The sequence below is a fragment of the Plectropomus leopardus genome, chromosome 20 (genome assembly GCF_026936395.1).
Source record: "Plectropomus leopardus strain MGB_pleo_1.0 chromosome 20, ASM2693639v1, whole genome shotgun sequence".
Taxonomy (NCBI): Eukaryota; Metazoa; Chordata; class Actinopteri; order Perciformes; family Serranidae; genus Plectropomus; species Plectropomus leopardus.
The window spans coordinates 12,122,360-12,136,224 of record NC_142195.1 but is presented as its reverse complement, the minus strand read 5'-3'; the positions used below and the strand labels follow the sequence as shown (position 1 = coordinate 12,136,224).

Genomic DNA, 13,865 nt, shown 5'->3' with positions numbered 1-13,865 from the left:
AAATCTCACATCTTTCCAAGATGACTTTTGCAAGCAATCTAAGATTACATAATTACAGTGTAGTGTTTGTGAAAAGAAAAAAAAACTTGTAAAATGTTTATTGCAATTCTCAAGGAAGCTTCTAATCGCAATTCAACTTTCATGCTGTAGTAATGTGAACTGACACCAGTGACTGTCTCTTAGTCAGCCCTCGGACCAATGGTGGCCCTCAGACACATTTTGCATGGCCACCAATGTGAAATGAACTGATGCATTATCTGCAGCCCATTTCAATACTTTCACTTTCAGTAGTTTACATGTCAGTGTATTAGTGTTCCACTATCAGTGCTAGTGCTGTTAGCTAAAGTTAGGAATATCTGTGGACATCTCGCAACTGCATTTTAATTGTACAGTCCTCAATCATTTCCAGGCTCCCTTAATTGTTTCTCAGTCATCAAAACCTTGTTCTGGGGTAAGAAAAACATATTAATTGTATTAATCAGAGGAATCAGATGCTCTAAAACAGACTTAATCCATTTAAATATAAGCCTCTGATTATTGTTGATATTGTGGTCAACGGATGTCTTAAAATCAACATCTGAAAACGTCCAAAACCTGCACTACTTTCACCCAACTTTGACAAAAGGAAACTGACAACAATATGTGCAATATGTCGTTGCAACAAAACCACACAAGAGGCTGAAATTGCTTTCTTCATGGACTGATAAGATTTGATAATGTTTGGCAAAAATGGAACCTATAGAACCGATAGACTATTTGCAGTTCTTTAACAACCCTAGATGCCTCATGCTTTAAATATTGGTTTGATCATAATTATGTAACATCTCTTGCGAATTAAGTCTACAGAAACTGGTAATCCATTTCTTGAGCACAACCGAGACTAATCAATATTTTTTTCATATGACATTAGGTCTTTCCATCAGTAACATATTGGAATTAATAGTTGACAGAAGAGTCCAATTTGAAGCGATCCCATTTAATTTGAAGCCCCAGTCCCTTTTAATATGATTCCTGGTTTAAGACTGGCTATTTAGTTTGATGATAAAAGGCTATGACATATTCTAAGAAGCCTTTTCTGTCAAAACCAAATGAAGGTATCAGGGGTTTATTTCAAAAACCATTTTGTTTCATTTTTTGTGTTTGATTTAGCTCCTTAGGTTTATCACCAATGCCAAATGAAACAGTAATGTAGTAATAACCAAAAAAAAAAAAAAACAACAAAAAACAGCCAACTGTAACAACCGTAGCAACACTTTGTCCTCATAACAGTAATATTCCTCTATTTAATTGGATACCCAGGCAGCTGAATAAAAGTTGTTTCCTGGGCTCCCAAAATTTAATTCTCAGATATAATTTGAGGACACTGTGTAAAAGTTGCAATGCCCAGTTTCATTGGGACATTAATTTTACAGCCGACGCCATCAGCCCCTCTCGTTGCCGACCACTCTAAAACTTCTCTTACCGATTTAGAGTGTGGATGATAAAAACACAAAAATACAAACTGCCTCTTGCAGAGCAGCCACTCGGGAATATCTATGGAAAACCAACATGGTTCATTGTCTCACTCAAGCTGCTATTTCCAGAGCTGCACAGCTGTGGCAGTTTGACTGTATGTAAAACAGCTGGCACTAGACAGAAGCTAAGTACATCTGGAGAAATTTGAAAATTATACAATACTGGAAAAATCACCACTTACACTTAATTTTTCATGATTAGTTAGTTCTTGTATACAATCTCTTATATCAATAGCAGGCTGAGTAATGGAATCATATACAACAGAATAGGACATGAATGAAATTTAGCGGCATGTTGCACGATCAGCATTTTGTTTTCCCTTCACAACAAGAGCGCCGCACACATCCACCCAGCCAGGCATAAGCACAACCTGAGTGTTGATGTAGAAAAGCAGAGACATCACTCACATAAATGTTTACGTCGTTGTTGATGGTGTGTAGGCCATAGACCGCATCTGTTGATGTGAGGATGAGGTTCATCGGCTTGGCATTAGTCATCTCAAGAGAGAACATCTTGGCATCCTAAGAGGAAACAAAAGCAAAAAACAACGTTACACGAAATGTTGCCTCACATGAGAACAAAAGTAGAAAACAACATATTCCGACGCAGTTACCTTTAAAATAATCCTAATTCAGTAATATTATTAAATTGTACTAAATATTCAGAGTTATACTTAAAGCTGGGGTACGCAGTTTTATTTTGTGTCATTGGGCAAAAATCCCATAATGACCTTTAAGTATATTGTAATTTAAGTGGTCTGGGAGAACATTGGACTTCTGTACATCCTCTTGGCTCTGTTTTCAGGCTTTAGAAAATCTAGCCTGTGATGGGACACTGGCCAATGACAGGTCATTTCAGAGAGAAGGAGTTTCTTTTGGCTCTTCTACAAATGCAGATGCATGTCCACGTCCTTTCGGATGTTGAAAGCCTGATTCAGTGGTGGAGAGCCTGCAAAAATTTTGCTATTCCAGCACTTGCAACGACTCCCTACACTATAAAGCAAAGCAAAAAGGAAGACAGACTTATCAAAATACAGTCGAAGGGCCAAGATGCACAAAACTGACATTGAAAAAAAACCCCTGCTGTGACGCCACACGTTGCTGTTTCAAAAAAAAAAAGGTTGCACACTAACATACCAAACCAACGGCTATCATATAAATTCTGCGCCTAGGAATGAGGAAATACCCCTCAATGCTTACAGAAGACAGTCGTCTGTAATGGACCGTTTTGACGCTAGTTAGTCAAGTAGCAGTATTAATAACATTAATAATAATATTAATCTCCTCCCGTGTGGTAAGCTGAACTGTCAATCAGAGTGATCTCATTCACCACTGGTTTTGCCATCACCAGATAAACATGCTGAATCAGCAAAAACAAGAGCCAACAAAGGTCGACAAGGGCCAATGGTACAGGACACATCACAGCGAGGAGGGCAATGGTAGCTCACCGATGACCCAACATAGATGGTCGGCTTGGCATGTCATGGTGAGTGTCCTACCATGAACACGATAAAAACACATTGGCTGAACATTTCATTTCTGCCTCACTCAGATTTAAGCAAGAGAATGAGTTAACAACTCCTAATTCTGTGTGAAAGCCGAAGACTTTGGAGTTCATTATTGTGTTTCAGACAGAAATAGTTTGGCAGTGGTGAAAATCTCCAGGTGGAACAGTGGGACTGATTAGGAAGACAAAGAAATCAAGTGACATAAATATTCACTCACACCATGAAGCCATTCATATGGGAACTACTGTGCCGCCTATAATGAGTTTTTTGGTAAAGGTACCACACTGAGTGTGTGCCATGTCAAACTAACAAAGAAGAGAAATCAATAAAGAAAAAAACTTTCATGAAGTACATCAAACAATGCCTTGTGGTGCTATTACATAATCATTATGTGTGTTATCACACAGCACAGTGTGGAGATAAATTTATCTGTGCAGTCTTGGAAACCGAGAACACATGACAGTCTCCATTAAAATGTTATATTTTTCTAAGATTCACGCTTTACTGCCAAGATTAAATAACAAAAACATAATACCTGTGATTTAAGCTTTTTACACAAAAGTGTGGGGACTTAAGAAAACTGAGCCAAACATTAGCAGTCATTTTTATGACCTTTTTCAACAGAATGAAAATCTGCCCAGATGCAGACTTCAAGCCAGCATTTGTTTTCTGTATATATGAGGATATAGCTTTGAGTCAATGTGCAAACCTCCCTATATGTGGCACACAGTGTCATTAAGTGAACAGAGCCCAAGTTGACGGAGTAGAAAGACATTTCGCTTGCGGCACTGAATTCAGAAATAGTTTTAACTATTGTATACAAGTTTGATTCCAATCCTAACCTATTGCAAATGTATATGGAGATATGACAGTTCTCCTTGTTTATTATGCAACTAAAATGCACATATACGTATACATACACATTTATCTCCTGTCATTTGAGGAGGACTCAAAGATAGACAGGATGCTGTTTTTGCTTCCTGCCTCCATGTTGACACAGACATTAATGAGGTAATGCAGCTTGGTTCTTTTCTTACACCTCCACACGGTGCAAGCCAACAAGGGAAAACAGTCAAATGCAAATCAAAAGCTATCAAAATCAATTATTTACCCAATGGGCATTGGGCTGCATATTTTTAATTAAGCTGTATGTCTTTTATAGCATTAAGAATGTGATATTACTCTATAAAAAAATATAAGAACAATACAGATGTGCTTGAATGTGAATAATCACACCTATGTTACTCAGAATTATTTTAGGTACAGTAGTCTTTTTTAACAATTTATGTATTTTGTATAACTTATGACCAAATGTCCTCCCACATGTGGCTGATCCTGCTACTCGTTTTGCACTGTATATAAAAAACACATTAACATAATTTAACACATAATGTGATATCTTACTAACCATATTTTCTGCTGAGCGTAACACAATGGTGATGTGATTCGCTAATCACCACCACAGTCACTCTATGAATCAGCCTTAATTACCATGCTCCACATGTGCATAGTGTAAAGCTAGTGCTGCAGAGCTTTATGGATGTAAGTGGAGGTGAGTAAACCTTTTCACTGTGGAATAATAAGTCTGAGTTTAGAGGGGGTTTTTTTTCCCCAAGACTGACTTAATTCCAATAAATCCTGGTCCTAATTACTTTTACTTCTGTAATGGCCTCGAGATAATTGGGTTTAGAAAAGCGAAAGAGTCATGGGTTTGAAATCGGTTCAATTTTATGACTTCATGCATTAGAAATGAACAACAGCTTTATAAGTCCTTGGAAATATCTTTTCATTTGAGGCTTTTGTGGGAATTTAACATTCATAAAAACAAATTTCTGCTTTCATCCACCTGTGATGCCTTTTGACACAGAATACTTTATTCTGTTTATTTGAAGGTAGATTGTTTTCAGAGCTGGGCCTGCTGGGGAGACAATGAGCATGCTGAGGGAACAGTGTGAATCCCTGATATTAAATTCATTTACTTGCTACCTGATATTGCCAGAGCTTGATCCAAGAGAATTGTGATGAGCTCAGGCCTGAGCTATGGAAATTTCCACACCCGTGCAGAGCAAATTAGGTCTGAGGAGACCATCAACAAATTGCCTTTGAGCAAAACACAGATGCATTTGAAAGAGAGGCTCGCACGCCGAGTGCAATGCATAACAGGATCTGTCATTCCCCCTCCCCACACACACACACACACACACACACACACCATATCACCAATGTCTTGTACATAGTGGGCTTTACATAATGACCTCCTGAACCTCACAAATGTGCTCAGTCTTCCTTTTCTTTTTTAATTGGTCAAAGGGGGCAATGCAGTCCCAGGTCAAAACATGCTGCCATTTGATACTGAACTGACCAGGAGTGAGGACCATATGTTGAAGAGGCAGTGTGTCGGATTTAGTGGCATCTAGTGGTGAGGATTGTAGATTGCAACCTGCTGAAACTTCTCCCATGTACTATGCATGAACTCCCGGTTTGGATTCCTTCAGTGTTCATTTTTCAGCCGGTTTTTATCATGAGCTGAATTATCCGAAACAAATGTGCCAGGTAATTAAAACCAGCGTTCCCACAGAATTTCATGGACAACATTTTTCTTTTCCATGACATTTCAGGGTACCATTTTTTTTTTCTGCACCAATTGCCTGGTGTTTGTCAAACACACCAAATTTAAACTTTATTCAAACATAATTTCAACTTGCTAGCATACATGAAGGGAGAGACGAAACAAAACATCACACATTGATATATATTAGAGCTCTGTTACATCAACAACTAGGTAAAATAAATTTCATGTTATGTTACGTTATGTTTTTCAACAGAAGATTATTGTAATAATTTCATTACATTTGTCAAAGTGTATTTTATGACCCTTTCAAAAGGTTTCAAAGATTTTTACTAATTCAATGATTTTTTTTTTAAATGTGACTGTGAAATTCCACGACTTTTTCAGGTTTTCCATGACCATGTGAATCATCTCAAACTAGTTTAAAAAAACAACAACAACAACAACTAAATAAGGCAGTTTGCATAACTAATCAGAATTTCTCCAAAGCTGTTCTGCTTGTTGCAGACGGGCCACTAGTGCAGAACCTGCATTTACTTTTTCTCTGATATTTCAGACCCAGAATTCAGGAGGTTTTGTGAAAATAATCCAGATGTTGTCTACCTGTCCAAAACGAATGGACTCAGTGATTTAAATCAACAAAACTCAACGGTGGCGAATGAGAGCAGTGTTTGGTTTGTCTGTTCTGGGCTACTAGAAAAACATGACAGTGCAACATGCCAGACTGCAAGGACAAGCATCCGCTCCCTATGTAGATATAAACATCTCATTCTAAGGTGACAGAAACAAGACAATTCTTATTTTCAGGTGGTTATACACCAAAGAAAAACATTATTTTATCTTTCATTTCTGCCAAAATATCTCCCTAAATCCTCCATATCCTATCTTAAAGAAACACTGCCTTGCTTTCAGTTATTAGTGATAAGACACTCGCTTTTAGATTGTAGAGCATTCTTCAATGATTAAAAAAAATACAGCTTGATTGTCCTGAAGACTGCAGGAACGCAAGAGGGACTGAGTCACTATATCATGAGTCCCCACTTGTCGAACGAACAGAGTCTGAGACTTACTTGAGTAACACGATATCTTCCGAGAAGAACCACTTTTTACCTGAACCGCGTAGCACGTACAGTAAATGAATGAATGGCATTTCCTGTGGAGTTCATTGTGCTTCATACAGAGATAACTCAGCGGTGTTTTCCTTAAATACTCTTTTCTAATGAGCTTCATTGTCTCTCTGTCTTGCCTCCCCTCCTTCATCCTTTTGTGACTCTCATTCTTTCATTTTGAACTCTGAATCATGACTGCTGCTGACCCTGATCACTCACCTTTCTACTTCTCTTCCTGTGCTTTCAAGATACAATTGTTTTCCTTTTCAGACTTCTCTTTTTTTTTTCTCGAGAGCATTTTTTGAAGGGCCTCTGCTGATGCAGTTTCCAGTTATTCTTTTGGCTCTCTCCCTTAACTTGAATTGGCTCCGTTGGTAGTCTCGGCCTCATGCCAAGGCCCCGACTACCCAAGCCAGTGTGTGACATCAATGGGCCCTGTGCAAGCAGCTCCTCCCTATGAATTCTCCTGGCCTATGCAGCCCCTTGATGCTCCCTCCATAATTCTCTGTGCGGTCAAACTGTGAGAGTCAACCGTCTCTGGCAGGTTGTAAATCAGTATGAAACACAAAAGAGATGGGGAAGAAGGTGATAAGAAAATGGAAAGGACAAAGAAAGGGGGAGGCAAGAGCAAACCTCCCCTCTGACTGGACAGTTTGGCAAGAGATGAAGACGTTCCCCTTCTTCAGTGTTTACAAGAAAAATCTGCTCTAAACAGACAGTCGAGAGCAGATAAGGACTCTGTGTTAGTAGATCTTCTGTCCACTTTCTTCTTTCACTTGATAAAACATCCACTTATAGTCCCACAAGAGAACCGGATATGCAAACTCTGTACAACATCCATTGCATCACAACAGATCCTGAGCCAAATTCCTTTTGTAAACTCCCACAAACCCCCACTCCAATTTATAACATTTGGTGAAACAACTTCTTAGACCATCATTTATAAAAACTTTTTGCAGAAAATGTGTCTTTTCTTTTGCTCCCACAGATGTTAATGTGTCTGGTTTTACTCTTCAGGCCTAATAAGATGACTGAGGGAAGCAGTTCCCTCCTAATATGCTTTAAATCTGTTTTGTCATCAAACAGCTTTTTCCTTCTGATTTCTAGTCCATTAAATATTGCTGTAACACTGCAGCGCATTAAAACAAGACTAAAGACTTGGCAAAACAGTTCAGCAACATTTTTGCCAACAACCCAGTCTTGTTTTGGCAAAGTGTATCATCTGCTTGCACAATGTTTGCACACTTACTTAAAATGAAACAAAAGACAAAATCTTACACCCGTTGTCTGTGAGACCTGCGTTTATGTGTATGTGTAACACACACACACACAAAAAAAATCAGTATCCTTAAACATCAAATCAAAAAAAAAAATTCTGAAAGAAAAACACTTCCACTGTATAAACCAGCTTATCTCACTGCTGAAGGTTTCCCTTAAGAGAAAAAATATGACAGGATTCTTTATAACTTTCCTAAAGGCAACTGAAGGAAATGACCTTGAGAGCTTTTATTAATTTTAAAGGGGTGAGGGATTCAGGAAGGCTTAGTAATTAACATATCCTCATAGGACAGTTTGTATGATATCTTAAGAAAAAAAGCTATGCACATGGTTCATATATTATGAAATAGACCCCTCCTGGTTAGTTTACATTAATGGAGAGAAACATGGCTGGCGGTTCCATGTAACATAGTTAACGTGACGTGACGATGCTCAGCGATGATTCTTTTTTCTTTACATCAACACGACACATTGAGTATGTTTACATGCACAAAATAGTCCAGTTTTTGCCCGTATTCTGAGAAAGACAATGTTGCTACTAAGCTGTTTACCGTGTATACTCTGATTATGTGCAGTAACATGTCCTTTAAATGTCAAAATATACAAAATTAGAATAGAGCCCCTTGCCATTTTGCTTCTTTGGATCAAAAAGGATTTTTTCACAGTCTCCTACCCGTGTTGGACTTGCTGGACTCTCTCTTTCCTTACTTCAGCTTCTTAAAAGGGTCTGTGCTGTGATATTTGTGTACATCCAAACACCTATCAATATCTCAGTCTTTCACAAAGTTTAAAATCAGGAGTTTTTCTCCTTCCAACCAGAAATGTGCAATTTTCTTTTGCATGCAGATAAGAGGCCGTGTGTTGCACACTACGGTAAAACTCCAGCTAAGATGCATATTCCGGATTGGCTGTGTATATGCCAAAATAATGGTCCTAAAACCCCAAAAATACCAGCATATCCGACATGTCTAAATTGGAAAAAGCTAAATTTGGAAAACTGCTAATCCACAATATTTAAATGGAAGGTGCTATTTACATGACTGTATCGAATTTCAAATATTGTCCTATTCTGAATAATAGGAGAATATTGGTGTGCATGTCACCATAGCCATTTTCAGGTCAATAAGTGGGTTTTAGACAAATTACTAGTTAATTATTGTGTGGGAAATTTGGTTCAATAGCTACTTTTCATAGGTATACATGCGAATGGTGCATAAGAACAGCCTGCTTACTGATGTCACTTAAAATAACTCAAAATCGACTCTTGGTTTCACATAGGACACTAATCTTAGTCATCTGGGTCAAAGTCCTGTGTTTGTTTAACCCCTCCACCACCCTGACCTTCCTCCTCAGCAGACTTCTAACCTCTTTATACTTCTTCGCCTGACTTATTCCCTAGCTCCCGTGATATGCGCTGCCTCAAGAGCATAGGTCACTTTAACACAGCCTCCAGGCTCACAATTACTTGGGGTGATATTGGAAATACAGTGCATTACTTTTTGTAGGTCTAAGTTCGAACAGTGAATGAGAACATCCTGCTGTTTTGCACCATCCTGTGATGGTGCCTCAGCTAGACTGCACAGAGCACATCTGCTTCCCTCCTCATAATCACTACCAAATGGAAAAGAATGGCCAATGGAGTGAAAAATAAAAAGAGACAATAAATAAACAGCAGTTGCTTAACACAAGTTATGTGAAAGTACTACATAAAGAAGTCTAAGTGAGAACAAACAGAAGAGGCAAACAAACAGAGCATGCTGATAAAGAAATGACTAATGTGAACTGACCGACAATGTTGGACAGTGAAAAATGGAGTCTGGCAAAGCAATAACAACATATAGATTAAAAGTTTTCTGGAGGTTCCTCCCAGTGTCTGCTAAGCTAAAAGTTTCACAATCAAAATGACACAATACACTATCTGCAATTATGGTTTGTGTTTGTTAAGCTGAAAAAGGAATTCTTGAACACACAAACTTGCAGAGCTGGTTGTCATCGAGGCCTGTTTAGTGCAGGAAAAAAAAAAAAACTGTAGTATGTTGGGAAATTTTTCTGAGAGGTCTGCCATCTTTAGCTGGTTATTTGGCTGATAAAAGCTGGTGATGGATGTGTTGAGATTTTAAAGTGTGAGAAGAACGTTTTTGGAGCCTATTTTTTTAAGGGTTACAGTTAGAGTTTGCACAACGACAAATTAAAATGCACAACTCTATTATCAAACAAAGTAAAGCTAAAAGAGCACCAGACTACAGACGGTTTTTAAAAGGATGAAAATATTATTCTTTTACGCATTGATCTATCCTGTCAAAATCTGGGCCTACAATACCGTCAATGCAACTTGACCTCAGAAAGTTCAGAAAGAGATTCTGGTGCGTTACGATAGTAGCAGCTACTGCAGTCTTGAACAGCTAGCCTCAAGTAGAAGTGAAGAGCTAGCGATAGAGGTCTGGTGAGCTCACTTATTTCTTATTATTCACCAGATTATAAGATTTTTCACAGGCTTTTGTCGACTTCTTTGGTGCTATGCTGTTGTTCTGACAGCCTAAAATACCAAAGCCCTGTTAATCCGACAAAATGTCCCAATAGACCAAAAGTCAATTTCTTTGACAGCCTGATATCCCCAAAACAAACTGCCATTGACCCAAGGTCCTGTTTTCCCAAAAATGCACAATCCCTGCAGTTGGTTTCAGTTTACCAACAGCATTTAAGCCATCAGTCTAAATGTTTTTACCAACCCTTTGCGGCATTTCTCAGGGACGTTTTAGTCATTGATCAGAGTCTTCGCAGTGTTTCCCAGTAGGATTTCAGCCAGTCACCCCCTTTTTTTCACCAATCCATCCCTGCTTTTCAAGCAACTTTTATGCCACCTAACATGGGGTATAAAGTTAAAACATGATTTTTTCCCAACCACAACCGAGTGTTTTTTTTTTTTGCCCACACATTCACCATAGCACTGTTGACACATGTAACACATCTGTGATTTACAGAAATGTACAATGCAAACATTTTTTCAGGTGATCAGGTTGTTTAACTGCAGGAAGAGTGTATTTTTGGAAACATGGAACTTTGGAGCAATGGCAGTGTGGTTTAGGGATAATGGGCTCTTGCAGAAATGAGCTTTCAGTAAGTTTTTCAGACTAACAGCATCAGAATTTTGGGTCATCGGAACAATGGTCAGTCTCCTACTTTTTAACATATGCAATAATACTCTTTGACCTGTAAGCAGACTGTGATGTGTAATATCAGCGGAGTTACTCCTTGAATTATTGCCACTTCTGACTCTAGTGGATGTAATTAATCTCTATGCTGTGCACACCAACCTCCCATTAGGTCATTTTGAAGCTGCCATTTTTTCTCCTGCCTGCCGACCATCACTTTCCTGCCTCAGCTCATCACATGACCCACTCACCTGCCCACACATCTGCTCCTTGTTTGCAATTAGCCTCAGTATATACAGAGGGGAGCTATCAGTCAATCTCTGTCAGATCATCTGTGTTGCCTTAGCATTTCAGCTTTTGAACGCCTTTTCCACAGCAGCCATTATTTTTTACTTGTCAGAGTAAAAAAAGCAGTTTTAACCAACAACACTGAGCTCTGCTTAAATGTGTTAATAAGCTGTGAGTGAGCCAACATGCACAATACCAAGACCCTGTAACTACAGTAGCTAAATGCAGTTCAGCCATCATTCATTCTGTCATTTACACCTTTATTTTTACCACTCTGAATTAAAACTGATCCCTTTGTTTGTAACAATGACAGACTTATTTTGCAGTTTAAAAGGTGTACAACTCATACAATGTGTGAAATGGATAGACCAGCACACTGCTTCTTCATTTTAAGCGTGACATACTGTACTGTGCACTGAAAAGGACCTTTAATTACTGAATGATGACAAACCAATGACAGGCCAAGGTATTGGTTTTCAATGACAGGTGGTGCGTGGTGTCAGCTTGATGGATAGCTATACAGCTGATTGTGCTGCATTTTAACTCTCTACATTCTCTTGCAGTTCAGCTTTGCATATGTCATCTGGTCTACTGAGCAGGTTTCATTTGCCTGCTGAATATCACCTCCACTATACAAGTTAGTATTGTTTTTCAGTTATAATATTTCTATTTTTATAGCATAGCGTCTTACATTTTACTCGCTATCCCGCTGATTTTTCACCTCTTGACTTTTACATAATTAGCACTAGCTCCTCAGCATCTCATTTCTGCAACCATGACATGCTTACCGTGGCGGCAAAGTTCAGGTTAAGGATGTGGACCTCTGCCTTGTCCTCTGTGATGAAGCTAGTCCAACATCCAATTAGCATCTCGCTCACGTACACCCATGGGTTGTCATTAACCTCCGTTGGATCACATGTCTGACTTGAGGCTGAAAGAAATCAAGTGCAAACGGTTAAGCAGCATCAGCAGCATAAAATCAAGTTCCACTACATAATCCCTTGCCTCCAACATAATACCCAAATTCCTGTATTATGGAGTATGAAAATGCCAAATAGTGTGAGATTATGGCTCTTTCCACAACAATCCTGTCATATTTGGACATGCATAGCACATGAATGAAGACCACTATTTAAAAGATGGATGAACCCAGCGATGCCACAGATTTTTTGTCTGAAAGGGGCTAAATTTGTTATTAGTCATTCTGAAAGCTTCTCCCTGGTCTCAGAGTATGGATGTTAAATGTGTGGGTAGGACTACATTGTTTAAAAACGAATCTGCCGGTTCACGTTTATCAGACATGTCAGGATACCGGGCTGCAGTCATTCATCAAGCCTGCTCACTCTGCTCTCTGCTATGAGCCTGCTGTTTAACCTGGGGATCCATGTCTCTGGAGGCTGAATTAATCGAGCCGAGGCTGTGCGGTCATGGATGAGGTTGGGTATAAATGCCTGGTGTTTGACCTGGTCTATGAGTGTGTGTGTGTGTGTTCTATTGTGTTACATTTAGAGCATGTGCGTGCACAATCCTGCTTTAGCCTGAAGTTGGCAGGGACAAAATATTCTCCAGCAAACTTCCTCTTTCCTCAAGAACAGAGGAGAATATAGTGTAGAGGGTCAGATATCTTTTCCAACTCAATCAGGGATCTCTTTCCTGAACCATCTCCCTTTCGTTGATTAGAGATGAAAGGGTCTGACTGGGGCATTGTGGGAGTCCTGCAGCATTGCAGTCTTGGTGGCAACCATCATGGCTGACAGAAGTCGTATTTACACCGCATTTTCAAATAGTAGTCTCACTTCTAAGCCAGGAACAGAGGTAATAACAGCCCCAAAACGGGGTCAGAAATACGTTTCAAAGACGTATTTATGCATGCGACACGCCGCAAGAGATTTAAAAAGCAGCTGTTAGCACAGCAGTTAATACAAAGAAGAGGAACACCATGCGTAAATGTGCGCAAACTGGGAAAACAATGAGATTCGCAAGCTCCTAACCCCATCGAGCAGAGAACGACATCAGCCACCATATAACAGAGTGTAAATGACTGTGTTGCCGACTCACATGTTTTAGGTCCCGCAAGAGGCTCGTGTGTTAAACATTACACTCATCATGCCTCCTTTAATTGCAGGATGACACGATGCAGTGTATAATCACACACTAGAGTGCAATGATGCCGCCATCAGTTGGTTCTGTGTAAAAGTGCAGATGCAGTAAAAAGAGGGAACTTCATTGCAGCCCTGTAGCACGATCCCTGTGTAAAATGGGCTATGGTCTCCCATCTGGATTTGCTCAACACAGCCCACCTTTACTATGGAGTGAGCTCTCATGGCATGGGATCACAGTGTTTACCACAGAGAAACTGGGGGAGTGGGGGTGGGCAGATTAACAATACTTTCTGTTGTTCCTATTGCATGAGTCCATTTGTGTCCCCTCTCTGAATTTGTAGGTTT

General features: G+C 39.3%; 1 protein-coding gene across 3 annotated transcripts in view; it reads right to left on the bottom strand.

Annotated features, from left to right (window-relative positions):
* eng (endoglin) overlaps positions 1-13,865 on the bottom strand; it is a 51,724-nt gene that overhangs the window by 20,412 nt on the left and 17,447 nt on the right. For all 3 annotated transcript variants that reach the window (XM_042509603.2, XM_042509604.2, XM_042509605.2), the window contains exons 3-4: positions 12,207-12,349; positions 1,923-2,036 (exon numbers count right to left, since the gene is read on the bottom strand). In XM_042509603.2, coding sequence (XP_042365537.1) covers positions 1,923-2,036; positions 12,207-12,349 — 257 coding nt within the window. The remainder of the gene's footprint in view (positions 1-1,922; positions 2,037-12,206; positions 12,350-13,865) is intronic.